This window comes from Centruroides vittatus, unplaced genomic scaffold (assembly GCF_030686945.1).
Source record: "Centruroides vittatus isolate TY-2023 unplaced genomic scaffold, ASM3068694v2 contig_914, whole genome shotgun sequence".
In the NCBI taxonomy this organism is placed as follows: Eukaryota; Metazoa; Arthropoda; class Arachnida; order Scorpiones; family Buthidae; genus Centruroides; species Centruroides vittatus.
This window is the reverse complement of record NW_027122603.1, coordinates 241,728-258,192: the sequence shown is the minus strand read 5'-3', so window position 1 is coordinate 258,192 and position 16,465 is coordinate 241,728. Positions and strand designations below refer to the sequence as shown.

The window sequence follows — 16,465 nt, the reverse complement described above, 5'->3', positions numbered from 1 at the left end:
ACTGCTGTCATGCATAATGTTGAAGCAAACTTTATCACAGAGGATAGAAAAGACATGCAGGACACATCTAGTATGCATTGTGTTGAAATAAAGACAAGAGACATTCATTGCACAATGCAGAAAGCACACAACTGGATGACACCTGGTGTCTACAACATTCACAATTTCTCATACAAAGAATTCACATCATTCAAATTATGTATATGGATGCTATCAAACATTACTCATCCATACAGAAACAGCTTCATAATCTCTTACAAATTACACACATACTTAAATAATATACAAATGGAGTCTGGTCTAAACCAGGGGTCAACAACCTTTGAGCAGTGTTGTGCCGAACCTAAGTTATAATGTTATTCCAGGTGCCGATACGATCTATCAATTTTGTTACATATATAATCATCAAAATTGGTCCAGTTATAAAGGAATTCAAAAATTAATAATTAAAATTTAATTTTTACTACATTTCTGTTCAATCCAAGTGCCACTGAAAATCATCCCGCATGCCATAAGTTGCCAAGCCCTGGTCGAGACAAATGCAAAACGCTCAACATTGAAAAAGGAATTCTGAAAGGAGACTTTGTACTCAGAAGTAGAGATATTTATTCTGTTGGAGTTATACACTGGACATGCACAGATCTTGAGCAACTCCAAAAAAAAAAAAAAAAAAACAAGAACATCATTTAGTAAGTATAAACAATATCACCCAAAATCAAATCATCCATAGAAAGACACACTTCCTTGTAAAGAAGATGGCCATGGCCTAACTAATATAGTTAATCTGCAATACAAACAAATACTGACACTGTGGGAGTTTTTCCACAAAAAACAAAAAACATCAAGATTACATATAGTTATAATTGGCAGACAGTAACCTTTAACCACATAATAATAAAATAATAATAAATCATTATTAAGTAAAATTTATGTCTATTTCAAAATTATACTAGTTCAAACAATTTTAAAGAAATTATAATTGAAAATGTAAAATCATCATTGAAAAAGAAGAAATGTAAAATGAAATTCAAGTATAAATTATGCATAATAAAATAAAACCGATGTTTGAATAATAATAAAATTATTTCTAGATTTTATTATATAATAATAATATAATAAAATCTGAGAATCATTACTATTATTAAAAACACCTGTTTTTTATTATTATGCATAATTTACACTTGAATTTCATTTTACATTTCTTCTTTTTCAATGATGATTTTAATTTTCAATTATAATTTCTTTAAAATTGTTTGAACTAGTATAATTTTGAAATGGATTAAATTTTGCTTTAATCTATAAAATATTTCCTATATTTTGTATAGTAAATACAAATAGTATATACTATACAAAGTAAATGTATTAAATTTCATTATCATTACAAATTACTCACCAAAACTCTCAGAATAATATTTCCAACTATGAAAGTTTCCTCTCCATCTAGATGAATGTGAATCATCTAATCCCTCTTCACCATAAAGATCATATTTTTTTCTCATTTCTTCATCTTTTAAAACTTCATATGCTTTATTTATTTTTAAAAATTTTTCATGAGCTTCAGGGTCATCCTAAATAAAATTTAATATAAATACTAATATTTTAAAATGAAATCATTAATTTAAATTTTAGAAGATATTATAACTTCTTACAAGATAAATTATTAATAAAAGAAAGAAAGAAGTCTAATCAGTTTCATGTAATGTTTTAGAAGCATTTGAATCCTCTCAAAAGACTTAAAAATAATAATAAATTTGTTGATGTTCTATTAATAATTTAAAATCATTTATTTTGTACAATGTAAGATTATTTATAACTAATTCAAGTAACAATAAAAAAACACTTTATTAAATACCTAAAAAGTTTACAAGGATGAAAATGAGTTAGATATTTTAATTAAAATTTTGCACAGTAACAATGCTGTATTGGTAATTACTATTATTAACTATTACTTTCCTGGCTGTTATGTATACATAACAACAGAAAGTATTTGAATTGTGTCATATTTGACCCTCTGAGTTAATTGCAAATCTCCATGTTTTGAATCCAAAAATGTAGGGAAAAAAAGGGGAAAAACATTCTGTGGATATGTACGCATGTGCATGAATGTTGGTATCTATTTTTCTTAATATCTCAGGTTGGGGTAAAGATTAAGTAACAAAATTTGGCATGGTGGCTTGTATATGTGGGGCATTGATGCTATTAAATTTTGGTGGTTAGAGGTTGAAGGAGTGGGGAGATAAAGGGGATCATATGTATCTCCAGTAGGGTCAGATCTTAATGACAATTTTACTCATGATTAACATTTATACTTTTTTATAAAACTCATTCCTGACAAAATTAAGCTTTTTAGCCATTTTATAACAAAATCTCACAATAAAATGTGTGTGGTGCCATCTGTTAAGTTATATTGTAATTAAAATTATAAAAGTTATTTTCTAAATAAGATCTCATAATAGCCGGAAAAGTTATGCAACTCATTGCTGGATTTTTTTTAAAACTCTTTCCACCCCTTTTTTGAAGCATTAGAAAACTTATACAGAAAAAATATAATTTTTTCTAATCTTTCTCTTCTAATGCTTCAAAAAAGATGATAATCCTGGGTGATGTAGTTTATGCAAATAACTTTCCACCCTATGGACATAGAGGATCTCTTTTTAGCAAGCTCATTATGGGTTCAGCCAGGCCCAAAATGAGGTGACTGGTTAGGGAGGGATGGGGGCATGACATATCTAAATGGACCACTTCTGAATAATTCCTGGGGGTTGTTTTTACCCATCCAGATTCAATTGTGAATCTTTTGGAGTGGTAGGCTGCTACCTTAACTGCTCAATCATCCAACTGTCTGCAATTATTATCTAATAATTGAAACATTTGCTTATTATATATCAAATTTATAGACAAAAATTTTATAAACCATTCAGGATCATATTAAAACAATTTAAGCAATTCTTAAGAATATTTGCTGATCTTCCTGTTAAGATTAACAGGAAGATTAAACTTACGTTACAATGATAAATTATTTATATTTCAAGATGAAAACTTTCATCACATATAAATCTATCATTCTATTTGTTCTGTAAAAGTTTTACTGACAGTTCCAATAGTAATGCCAATATATGTCATTTAGTTAACTAAAAAGCTTTAAATATTCAGATTATCATCCTAATCTATATTCAACATAACTTAGTCTATACTACATAACAATTTAAATAAAATTAATATTTTAAATATACTGTATTTATAATTAGAAAACTAATCATTCATACCTGATTTTTATCAGGATGTAAAGTAATTGCTAACTTTTTAAAGGCACGACGTATCTCTCTATTATCCGCATCTTTTCTAATTCCTAAAATCTCATAATAATCTTCAGATGAATTAACAACAACTATTTTACTGATCAAAAATATAAATAGTAAAAGATTTATATACATTCCTTTCATGTAATTCTTCTTTCTATGAAGATCCTTGGTCGTCATAGAAAAAATATCATAAATGTTTTTCAATTATCTGAAAATAAACAAATAAAACATTTAATATATCTGAAATAAAATCAAGATAAATTAAAAATAAATAGAAATTTTAATTTAAAACTAGCCAGAATTTTTAATTGAATTCTATATAATTTTTAAAAATATTACTACTTTCTTAAAATTTAATTGAAGATTACAAATATTGAGTAAAAACTATTTGATATTTATTAAAATAAATATTTAAAGTAAGTTTTAAGGAAGTTTAATATTTATTTTAATTAAAACAATAATAATAAAGTCATAAATTAATAAAAAAAATTCTTATTAAAATTTTACATATATGGAAATCATTCGAAAAAGAAAAAACTAGTCACGAGTTTACCCACACAATGAAACAATACTTGTTTAATGATAATATACTGTCTTTAAACGATTAAAAGTCAGCAAAACAGCTGTGCGTTGATTTTAGAATGATTTATAATAATTTTATCTTCATTAGTAACTATTAACTTTCTTTTTATTAGCAATGTATTCAACTTGCAAAACAATTAAAAATTTTAATTCAGTTTCAGTTACTTGATTTCCAAAAAATTATGTAGTACAACAAATTTGATTAGTTAATATAATTAATACCGTTTTTGATTATCTAAAATAGCACAATTTTGACATAAAGCAAAATTTTAATAAATATTCAATTAAAATTGAAATTCTCATAATTTTAAAACATTTATCAAAATAAAAAAATCCCACCGATAAAAAAATCCGATAAAAAAAAAAAAGCTTATAATAACTTTACACTACTTCTATGAAATCCCATGAATAAATGATATAATTATCTTCAATTCCAAAGAGTAATAGGTTTAAGATTTCTATAGGTCTATATCGTTATTAATTTAAAATTACATTAATTTTTAATATACACAGGCAACCCTGATATAACTTGTACTTCAACATGGTCTGGCTCTAACACAGAGAATTGGGCAAACAAGATATTTTTAAGCTTTTGTGCAGAAAACACCCTGCTTATTATGATGATTATTATTATAACTTTCAATTCAATATTTCTATTTTTTTATGAATCCTCTTTATTGACCCAAAAGCATAATGAAAGGCCTAAACTATGCCAAACAATTAGGATCTGCATTCAAAAAATTAATCTTTTGAAAGGAGCACTCAAACTCAAAAGGGAGCATATGTATAATTTACAAATTCTATCAAGAAAAACAAACAAACCCTGATTACTGATTATTTTTAAAGAGAGCAGAAGATTTACAGTAACCAAATTTATTGTAAGTTCAAAAGATGAAGATATTCTGCAAAAAAAAAAAAAAACTTATGCTTAGCAACAATAAAGTAGAAAAAAAAATTAACTGAATGCATATTATTCTGACATATATGCATCACAGTTTGTTAGATTTTTGCTCAATTTTTAGTACTTTTAATAACAAAAAAATTTTCAATAATTATAAATACAAAATAATGTATTTTTATTAACTTTTGGAATGTAATCTGCTTTTCATACTGGTTCTTAGTTTTGTATATCATTGTTTTGCAAGTTTTACATGAATCTAATTACTGAGTTACACAAGAATTACATGTGTTCAAATCACACTTTCTAGTTAATTATCTATATTTAGTAATTTAAATGGTTTATTAATCATATTCTGTTTACACTACATGCTAACTTTACTCCATCGTACCCAGTTCACCTGGGTCTTCCTCTCTTTTTGTTTTTTTTTTTGTTTTTTGTGGAATGTATTCCATTGACATTTTCGAGAGTCTCTCATCACTCATTCTTTACAGGATTAAAGAGGAATAGTGTATGGTTAGAGAGAGATAGAGAGGGTTCCTGGAGGTTGGAAAGCAATGTCAAATGTCATAAACTAAATATAAATAGATTAATCATATTCTTGCTCATTAATTCTGTTTTTATGAACATTTTAGTAACCTTACATCTAACCCAACAGGGTAACAACAAATCAGTTGAAAGGTTTTTGGCCTACACTAAAGGTCTTCCTGAGGAACAGCCGAGTTCTAAAATAACATACCATGGAACACAAATTTAAAAACTCGATTTGATATAAAGTAACTGAAATATTCACAATTATTGTCCAGTTTGAGTTTGAAGAATTTTGTCTATTTTCTATTTAATCTTTTCCTACTTCTGACTCTGTCCTGAGGGCACTAAAACAACTTTTTAAATTTATTATCCCATCACAATGTAGATATCAAGGGAATCCACAATGGGAGTGGCCAAGTGAGGGACAGGGCCTAACATATCCACATCAGACTACTCTCAAAAAATTTCTTGGGTTGATTTGATCCTAGATCTCCAGAGCAATAGACTGACAACTTAACTGCCCTGGCCATCTAGACTTTGTATTAATAGTTATATGCCTATATTTATTATTTCCCAAAAGTTTAATTGTTTTTATTGAATATCATCAGCATATTGTTACATTGATAGCATATTGTTACTTACAAAAATATTCAATTTAAATTAATTTTAAACATAAATCCATCATGAATATGAATAAATGTCAGTCTGTGCACAGATATGTTTTTAAATTTAAAATATCATAGAATAATCATTTTTTAAATCATATTTTACTTTTTAGATAACAACTTAAAAATTTGTGTAAATATATAAAATTGTGGAAATGATCAGAGTTAAATTATCACGATATGGAAGCAAATTACGTCCAATCTATCAAATATTAATAATATGATTTGAAAAGCAATTGTTTATATTTGTGACTTGCAGCAAGTAAATCTCATAAGATATAAATCACTTATCAAATGACAAAAATGTCATCTATATCTTTTTTTATTCATATTTCTCTATAAGACTAATTACAATCATACACAATGAGTGAATGAAATCATACAACCACTGTCAGTTCTCAGTTAAGTTGTTTGTATTGATAATTCCTATAATACTGGTAAACAATATTGTATTATTCAATAATGTATTGTTTTTCAACACATCTAAAAAAGACTGTAATGATATTTAATTAATATAGAATTTGAGAATATTTTACGAAATTATTCAGCAATTTAAACCATTTGTTTAAATTAAAAAAAGGTATAAAAAATAACAATTAACAAACATATTTTTCAGCTTTCTACAAAAATAAAATGTTAGTAATAAAGCCTAAAAAATACTGTTTATAATTTTTAGACTTATTTTTATTTCCTAAAAGTTTAGTTTATAATTTTATGAATAAATATTTACGTAATTAATTAGGCGTAAAACTAGTTCATAGAATAGCTATGCATCGAGCAGATGAATCATATGCTCACCTTCGTTCACGGCTGGTAAACAAAGGATTTGTTTGGCTGTGGACGTGTAACTTACTGTTTAATACACAGACAAGATTTCATTTATCCAGATTACGAAGATCGTGGGTTTGAATGAAATTGATTATCAATAATATTACACGTGTCAACAGCTCAATGGACGCACATGTTTTTTTATTTATTATTTGTCATTTTAAAATTAAATTAAATAATTTTCATTAGATTTTAAAATTTATTTTTACGTGTAATATTAATAATGATAATCAATGTAAATTACACAATTAAGAAGATGGTACAAAATTTTAAATGACGTTGATGACGCGATATGTTTTTTTTTTTTTTTTTTTTTTTAACTCTTTCCGCCCTGTGGGCACTAAGAGGGCCTCTTTTAGAAGGCCCATTATGGGTTCGGCCAGGCCCACAATGGGGCGACCGGGTGGTGAGGGACGGGGCCCGACATATCTGAACGGACCACCCCCCGAAAAATTCCTGGGGATATTCGACCCGTTCGGATTCGATCCCGGGTCCCCCAGAGCGGTAGGCTGCCACCTTGACCGCTCGGCCATCCGGCCATGACGCGATATGTAGCGTAAATCTTCGTTTTCGTTTTCAAAATGATATTTGACTTCATAATTTCTCTTGTGTAATCTATTATCCACTATGAATATTAATAATCTAAATAAAACCATTTCTATCATTAATTATATTAAATTTGATGTATTATGCTTTTTTTTTAAAACTCTTTTCGCCCTGTGGGCTCTAAGAGGGCCTTTTTAAGCCAACCCATTATAAGTTCGGTCAGGCCCACAATGGGACGGCCAGGTGTGAGGGACGGGTCCTAGATTTAATCCCAGGTCCCCAGAGCGGTAGGCTACCACCTTGACCGCTCGGCCATCCGGCCTTGATGTATAATGCTTTTGACTATGATTAATCAAATGCTTAGTAATAATAAAATCTTATAGCTGCATAGTAAATTGATATCCTATTACCGTGTGTAATCTAGGCCCGAATCCAATCTTGATCCCCATAATTTATCAAGAGATACACTGCCCGATTCATAAAAAGTTCTTTTTTTTCTTTTTGGCCTGCAAGCATTAAGATTATTTTTAATGCTCATCATAGGTTCGGTCTGTTTGCAATGAAGGCGACGGCGGTCGCAATGATGTTTGACTCAGATATCGGGTTCAATCCCGATATCTGAGTCAAAGATCACTCGTAAAACTTCCTGAGTTTTCAGTCCAGATCAAATCTAAGACCTTTCGAGGCGGAAGACTTGTGCGTTTATTGTTTCAATCATCCGGTGTCGTCCTGTCGATCATATAGATCAGTGCCTTAACTCTCTCTTCATGTTGACCTCCCATATCTCATAGGACAAAGTAAAGGATACAACTTTCATATGAAATAGGAGAAGAGTAAGAAAACCATATTGCATGCCAACCCGGTCTGCAATGGAAAAAAAAAAATTGTAGCCGATCACGTGGCCTTAATGCGCAAATACTTCGCACATTAAAAACTCAATTTGTCAAAACTAAGTAGCTTACGATAAAAAGTAGAGTCAAAGATGAATTTTTATGCATTCTATACATAAAGTCATAATTATACAATGAAATAATCAAATCGTGTATGGTATCTAATATATTCAAACTAAATAATTATATATTTTTATTAAACTTTTATTCGAAGATTTGTTACAAGAGTGAAAAGTCTAGTTTAATTTGAAATCAAAAAATTAATGTAGCCAAAACTATTTTCACTATGTTCAAATTTTGAATCTCATTAATAAAAAAAATTATTGTAAATTGACAGTAATTCGGTGCCATGCAGTTCCCAGGAAACCACGCAGGTTCCAAATGGGTGGAAATGTTTCAGGTTGCACGTTGTATGATGTGTCCACTGCTTTGCAAATGATTCCTATGGAGCAATTCTTCTTCTTTACAGGGACTTCCACCTGAAATAATTAAATTTTACGTTTCATATAAAAATTTGTATTATTTGTAATTATTACCTACCTCCCACAGAGTCCATGCCCAAGCTCGATGTGAAGGAGCGTCATCTTGTTTCAAAGTGGCAGTTTTCCACGTTTTTCCTTCATCGGCGGAAACGTCCACTCTGATAATTTTCCTTCCTCCTCCGCTACAAGCATAACCCTTGACTTTCACTTTGTCATCGCATACTTTCACTTTACTATGATCTACTGGTTCGCAGATGGCCGAAACTACTGGTGTTTCTTGGATGGCAATCGATTTGCACCAGTCAACGTTACTGGCATCAATATTTGGTGAAAAGCTCTTGTAGTCTGTAAGCTGCCATTGACTTTTGCTTTCTTCCGTTGCCATTGTTATTTTCCCTAACCATTTCACACTACGAGTACCGACATAACCTGGCACTACCACTCGAACCGGAAATCCATGATCGGGAAGAAGAGGGCATCCGTTCATCTCATAAGCTATTATCACGTCACCGCTGGGATCTAGTGCCTAAAGAGTATAACAATAAATCAAAATAATGCTTGTTCATATAACGAATATAGTAATACATACTTTGTGTGCTGGAATGGATATTGAATAATTGGTGTTAGTTTTGCAGTCCTTATCTAATCCTTCGAAATGGACATGTTTCACACTTGCATCGTTCATATCCACCCCAGCACATTTTAAAACATCTACCAATCTGGCACCACTCCATGTTGCTGTACCTATAGCTCCCGAACACCACTTCAATCCAGATACTTCTTTGACCTTTAGTTAAAATGATTTTAAAATTATTAATTTTTGTTATTTTTAGTAAAAAGAAAAATAATAAATTGTACTTTGTTAAATTCCGATCTTCGGTTGCCTGCATTCTGTAATGTTGCAGTTATAGTGTGTTTCGGAAATTTGCACATAAGATCTTTCAAAGAATAGCATGTCGTCTTGCCATTCATCAATTGTACACTCAGTTTGTAGTCGCGTCCGTTTATCCGTGGCACCGGAAAATGATTACGGACATAGAAAAGTGCACTGCAAAAACATATAGTATATCAAAAAATGGATTCAAAATGCAGATGGATTTCTTAAGTTTTAGGAACTTATTTATATTGCAAAACAATATTTATGAAACTACAAAAACATTTTCTCTTACTTTGGGGTGACAAATTTTTCAGCAAGTAATTCCGTTGGAGTTTCTGCACTGAATGGTTGATTGCAGGCAACTTTTAAACAGGGATGCCTATTTGGTTCATTTCCATACAGTTCTTTGCTGAATCTCCTATCTTCTATGCAAAGATTACCAATTCTATACTTCTCTAATTGCTCCATGATCTAGTATTATGTAAATCTAGTTAAAAATATATTGTAATGTATTTATTTTGGTATAATCATACCTCATTGCATTTGTGAAACTCATATAATTCCCAAAAAGGTTCGAGAGCTCCACCCGCTGCAAATTTTATTTTATCTCCAGGATGTTCGCAGATGTACTTAGTGATATCGTATACACCCGCTTTGTACGTCACCCAGATGCATTTTTCTTTTGTGTTGTGTTCTGCGACGGTTTTTGCCGAATAATGCGGCAAACACGGAATAACTTCTCCAAACTTTTTGCATTGAGAACTGGCACAAAGCACTGGTAACGGATTTGAGACTATAGAGTCAAAAAATAAATTATAATAGTTAATATTAAAAATTCACACAACATGATACTATCGGTAGCGCAACCAGAAATTTAGCAAGGGAGTGCAACTTAAAATTTAAGAAGTACAGTATATCGAATATTTGAATAAAACTGCAAAGCAAAAGCGCAGAAATTGTGTGTTATATAGGTTATTGAATTTGATTTATAGCAACCGATTCTAATATACAGATTGTCACAGACCACCCGTATACCCCTTTAAAAATGAAGGAAAGTAAGTTTCATCAAGTCCTAACAATTTTGATAAATAAATCGAGTAAGCTCTATCCAATGGTAATATTTTCAACTTCCGGTACTGATAAGAAATGAGCCAAAAGTTCAATTTTTTATGTTCCATTAAAAAAATAAAACATAATATTTTTTTTCTTTAGATTCGAATTAAACTAAAAAAGAAGATAATTTATTTTGTCTCAAACATTTTCCTGAAAATGCCTCCATTTACTATAAAATCATTTAAAAAACTCTGTCTTATAGGCAGCGCCGGATTAAGCCTCTAGCGGGCCCTAGACAAAATTTAAATTGGGGCCCCATTTAAATAAGTTGCTTCTAAACAAATCTTAAATAATGTCACTTAAAATTTTTATTAATAATAGAGAATATAAACACTAATACAATAACAATTGTACAGCAAAAGAGTTTCTGATACAACGAAAAATGTATATACAGTTGTATCAATGATAATCTTTGATAATCCGACAGGTATAGGACCAAAGGGGTGTCGGTCTACCAAAAGTGTCCGGATTACCGAAAGTGATTACATATTTGGCATTGTTTTGCTAGCAGTAGCCTACAATATTCCTACATTTTATGAGTAAAATGCCGCCTAAATAATATGGAAATGAAACACCCATTTCGGTTAACTAAAACATGTTTATTAAAAGAAATATGGAAGCCAATAAATGTACATAGAGTATGTGTAGGCATAAATAATACAGTACGTACAGAACTGCTCATGGAAAACACAAGAAATGTGTCATCGTGTAAGAATTTGGTGTGGAGATTCATGTCGCAACATGCTTCTGTGCAAGCAGACACGTGACGGGGATAGGGACTACGATGACCTTGACGGGAGGTGCTTCGGACTACTGAGCATGTCGGATTACAGAACGTCGGACTATCAAGGGACAACTGTACTGTAATTTTATTTATTAATCAGCCTTTAAAATATTTAAATTCTTCGTTTTTGGATTTTCATTTCAGAAAATTGATCAATAACTGTTTGAGAGTGTCTCTTTCTTTAGTAAGCATTGTTAAAGACAGCCTTTCCTGTCCTATCGAATTTCTTAAATAATTTTTAACTCGTTTTAAAACAGAGAAAGATTCTGCACTGAAGCCGGGCCCCTGCGAATTACGGGCTCTAGACATTTGTCTAATTTGTCTATTGGATAATCCGGCCCTGCCTATAGGCACTAAGAGGGTCTTTTTTTAGAAAGCCCATTATAGGTTTGACCAACTCCGCAATGGCCAGCCAAGTAGTAAGGGACAGAACCCGACATATCCGGACAAATCATCCTCCGAAAAATTTCTGGAGTTTTTCGACCGGTCTGGATTTGATCCTGGGTCACCACAGCAGTAAGCTACCACCTTAACTGCTTTGAAAGTGTAATAAAGTCTTTTTGGCGAAACCTTATGATAAGCACGCTATTTTTCAGCTGGCAGAATATTTAGTGTCAAGAAATGTTAACTTTACGCTTGTGTTTACATTTTATATAAATTTTCATCAGTGTCAAAAGGTGCCATCAGTGACAGAACAATGGCAAAAAATGATTCGGTCGAACCAGGACCAAAACGTGTTAAGCAATAAGCTTACGACCTACGATCAAATTGTTTTGATCCTAAGTCGGTTAGGTGATTTTTACAGTCAAGGACTTGAGATTTTTTGGGAGATGATGCAAGTTTCGTTCTTTGCGACGGGGTAGAGTTGGGAGGAGAAGGACCCGCATTAGAATTTCAAACTACGAAATTGTTCTGCCATAGTGATTTATGTAGCCATGTTTTATTCGCTGAAGAAGCATATAATATGTTGATAATTTCGGATAAGGGTCGAGGTATAGTCGACAGCAAAAATAAATAGCCACTTCACGCCGATTGCCGTGAAGATGATTTCACGGAATGAAATTTGACGTAATGCATAACCAAGACTAGATCAATCGAACATCAACGTTAACTTGTGGAAGACGTTTCTCTTGGTCTTCCGGATCTTTTTTGCATTGTAAATCGCGTTCTTCTTTTTGGCATTGGCAATCACTTATCTAATTTTAACCAGTTTTATGATGGATATCAAATTTACGACCTTCTTGAAAATTTATTTATTAGATTTCAATAATCCTGTAATTTATCCTATGATGTCATTTGTTAATTCATTATTATTCAAATATCTCGTCGTTACAATGGTGAGAGATAACAATACTAATAAATTATTAATGAATAACGAGCGATTATTTATTGTGACATTGTCACAATGCTGGGCTGCAATTTTTCGTCACAATGCACTTACATTTAGTAGCGTCTTGACCCCGTATTAATACATCATATTTTTCCTGTTAACAATGAAGTCATGCCTATAGTGTAACTAATTTCGTTCAGGAGAAAATGTTTAAATTAAAATAACATGACTTTCGGCCAAGGGCGTACCCAGCGGGGGGCAGGGAGGGACAGCTGCCCCTCCCTAGAAGAAAAATTAAAGTGTAGTAATTGACACAAAGACACACAGCACAAACGTATCAATTTAGTATCAGTTTGAATAATGAATATTGTGACTAGAATAAAGCGAGCTGTCGTGAAATCTCACTCTCCCTCCCGACTTCCTCGAAACTAATATGTGTCCCCTCTAGTTTAGATCCTGGGTACACCGCTACTTTCGGCCCAAAGCAGTAATTCGTATATAGTTAATCGGGCCTCTTGTCCTTAAGCTTTCCATATCTAGTCTTGACTTTCACCTATCTAACACCGTTCTCGATGTTAACGAAGGACAGACAGGCTTACGAGGGTAGGAATTTATAAGTATGTAGGTACAACAGAAAAAAGAAAACAATAATACATTTAGAAGTGAGTTTGTTGTATTCTAATACAGTATATTTATTTATTTTAAGATAGGTTAGTACGAGAAATTTATTAAAATTTGGAACGAATAAAGTTACTCGGAGCGCATTTCTAAGTTAACGTTGATATTCGTTTGATCTAGTCTGGGTTATGCGTTACGTCAAATTTGATTCAGTGACGTCATCTTCAGACCAATCGGCGTGAGGTGGCGATTTACTTTTGCTGTCCACTGCACATTCTCTACAACCGAAAGATTGTGGCATAAGCGTTCTCCTCACTCATAGAATGTTTTATCACGTTTGGCTAATTCAGTGTTTTTCGGCCTTTTTTATCTCACGGCACACTTGAACCTATAATTAAATTTCCGCAGAAAAAATCATGTGATTTAAAGTTGTGTTTATAAACATTTTATCTCCATCTTATTTGCCATTTAACCTAATTCTAATTCTTTTTGTCTACATTTTTTGTAAATTAAATAAAACAGTATTGTTGTTCCTTAAAATAGCAGCAGGTTACAACAATAGTTATTTTAATTAATTTTCATTTACATAAGAAAAACAATTAACATTAAGTCTTGATTTGCATTTAAAAGTGGCATCATAATTGGCCTTTAGAAACCTGTCCAATGTCTAAGTTAAAATAATTTGAACTAAATATGGACAATTATAGATACGTTTCTGATTTAAAGAAATTTTATTTTAAAAAAATAACTAAATTTTAAATGAATTATGCACATATAATTTTGCGTATGAATATATATTTTTTTACTACATTGTGTATAATCAATTGAAATAGGTTATAATTTTGACGTGTGCACTTATTGTTCTTTGAGCTTCTTTCGAAAACACATTCAAGACTATTTTATGGTAGAGAAGGCATTTTTAGAAAAATATTTGAGACAAAACTGTCTTATTTTTTGAGTTTAATCCGAATCTAAATTAAAAACTACAATGCTCTTTTTTAAAAAATTTGACTTCCGGCTGGACAACCCATTTCTGGCCAGTACTGGAAATTGAAAATATCACCATTCAATAGAGCATACCCGATTTACTTATCAAAATTTTTAGGATTTTTGATGAAACTCACTTTCTTTCATTTTAAAAGAATACGGATGTTATAAATAATAATCACATTAAAATCACAAATCACACACAGGTTTGAGTCATTAGTTTCTTATGAATTTGAAAGGAAAAAATCATATTTTAAGCTACTACATTTTCGAAAACTACGAGTTGTACGGTATAAATTTATAATTATGCGGCGACTAGTTTTGATTTTCCTTTTATATTTACATATAGGCAAATTTCAATTGTTTAAAAAAATCGATATTAGCAGCAGAGAGATGAATTGCTCCATTACACTCCCCTGGCTCCACCACGGGGCACCATCGTTACATATAAATAAAACTCTGCTTATTTGAGAAAGCCAAAACTTTTTATTGAACAACAAAAGCGTTTCCGGTAAAATATCTGTGCACCCTCAGCTTGAAACCATCGATTTAACAGTTTAGAATAATGTAGAACAGATTTTTTAAAAATATTTTAAACGAAATTCGAATTCAGAATAAATACAATAGAATAAAGCTTTTGAAAATTAAAAACTAATTCAATAGACTATGTTAAATAAAATAAATAAAACATTAAAAGTTTTGTATAAAACCTAAGGATAATTGTAATACATGATGCGAAATTAGCAATACTTTGAAGGATTATTAAAGTTTAGCAATTTCTTTCTTTCTATAGGGCATTAATAACAAAATTTTCCTAAAGAGCGTTGCAATTATTTTATTTTCTAAAAATTATATTTGATTCTTCTGTTCTATATTATTCTCAACTATTTAATCAGTAGTTATAAGCTGAAGATAGTCAGATATATGACCAGCAGACATTTATTTTAATAAAAACTGTTGGCTTTCTGAAATGAGCATTGGTCAGATTTAAGTTACTAAATAATTCCACGACATACGAATAACAAAAATACACCAAAAACTCTGAGAATTTTATGTTAAGAATTAAAAATTTATATACGTAACGTTATTTTGTAATTAGAAACGTCGACATTGAATTAATATTTGATTATTTGTTTAAAAAAAATTTAATATAGCATAAAATCATAAAAATTCGAGTTTGAATCTGATTTAAACATTTTTCTGAAAAAATTCTGGTAATTTTTTAATGTTTATTCTGGTTAGAATCGAAATTATCTTTATTTAAAAGGAACATATTGAATATAGAATTCAGAAATACAACCGAATTATCTCATTTATACTTTACCCTATTATCCTATTTCTACCTGTTCAAAAACTTTGCATAATTTTACATAAAAAATAGAGATTAAGTATTTTTAGTCCACTTACTCAGCTCTTTACTAGATGCATACTTCCAGAATAAAGCTCCAGTTGTGAATCCCGCTATGGCAGTACTAATCAGAAAATTTAAATTACCATCCCGCTTCACTTGTTCCGAATTAGAAATTTGTTCGGGGACGACGATGTTTCCGGTTTTACTCGAACAATTTTTTATATTTCTAAAAGAATTGATAAATAAAAAATATATATCAGAATGAAAGATATTCTTCAAACATTGCAATTGCTAAGATACAACAAACCTTTGAAGAAGATATCCTTCTTCAAATTTTGTAAAAACATTTTTTCTACAAAACTTTAGCGCTTTCATTTTTGCCTAAATTATTTTCGACTTAAATTTTTACGCTTTATCTTATAGAATCTGTTCGAGAACTAATTCGAAAATTTTTAAAATTTTTTTATCAGAACGTTGCCTTCAATTAAACGAATAATTTGAAAATTTAGATGCTTATATTATGTAACTTTTAGAATTAAAAAAAAATAGTTTTAACGACTTTATAACGTTATTTTTGTTATTTTGAAATGAAAAGAGAGAGTTTGAAAAAATGAAATATTTTCAATTAAAATATTGATATTGATTAAAAAACTATAGAATTGCAGCAATTGAATTTGAATT

The 16,465-nt window shown here is 30.5% G+C and overlaps 2 protein-coding genes across 2 annotated transcripts in view; both read right to left on the bottom strand.

Moving 5' to 3' along the window:
• LOC136984344 (dnaJ homolog subfamily C member 10-like) overlaps nt 1-6,930 on the bottom strand; it is a 31,810-nt gene extending 24,880 nt beyond the window's left edge. Inside the window, exons 1-3 of the mRNA XM_067281288.1 lie at nt 6,777-6,930; nt 3,267-3,510; nt 1,394-1,568 (exon numbers count right to left, since the gene is read on the bottom strand). Of these exons, the coding sequence (XP_067137389.1) occupies nt 1,394-1,568; nt 3,267-3,479 (388 nt within the window). The 5' untranslated portion in view covers nt 3,480-3,510; nt 6,777-6,930. The remainder of the gene's footprint in view (nt 1-1,393; nt 1,569-3,266; nt 3,511-6,776) is intronic.
• A 1,495-nt stretch (nt 6,931-8,425) lies between these two features.
• On the bottom strand, nt 8,426-16,258 carry LOC136984345 (sulfite oxidase-like). The gene is made up of 8 exons (XM_067281290.1): nt 16,092-16,258; nt 15,841-16,010; nt 10,135-10,394; nt 9,894-10,072; nt 9,583-9,772; nt 9,314-9,511; nt 8,783-9,250; nt 8,426-8,721 (listed from the first exon to the last, which is right to left on the bottom strand). The coding sequence occupies exons 1-8, from the start codon at nt 16,157-16,159 to the stop codon at nt 8,563-8,565; spliced, it is 1,692 nt and encodes a 563-aa protein (XP_067137391.1). The 5' UTR covers nt 16,160-16,258; the 3' UTR covers nt 8,426-8,562.
• Nucleotides 16,259-16,465: the final 207 nt, after the last annotated feature.

Coding starts and splice junctions, on each gene's coding strand:
- LOC136984345 (XM_067281290.1), bottom strand. CDS start 16,159: ATGAAAGCGCTAAAGTTTTGTAGAAAAAATGTTTTTACAAAATTTGAA. Junction 16,011..16,091: donor GAAGGATATCTTCTTCAAAG/GTTTGTTGTATC, acceptor CAATTCTTTTAG/AAATATAAAAAATTGTTCGA. Junction 9,773..9,893: donor GAAAAATTTGTCACCCCAAA/GTAAGAGAAAAT, acceptor ATGTTTTTGCAG/TGCACTTTTCTATGTCCGTA.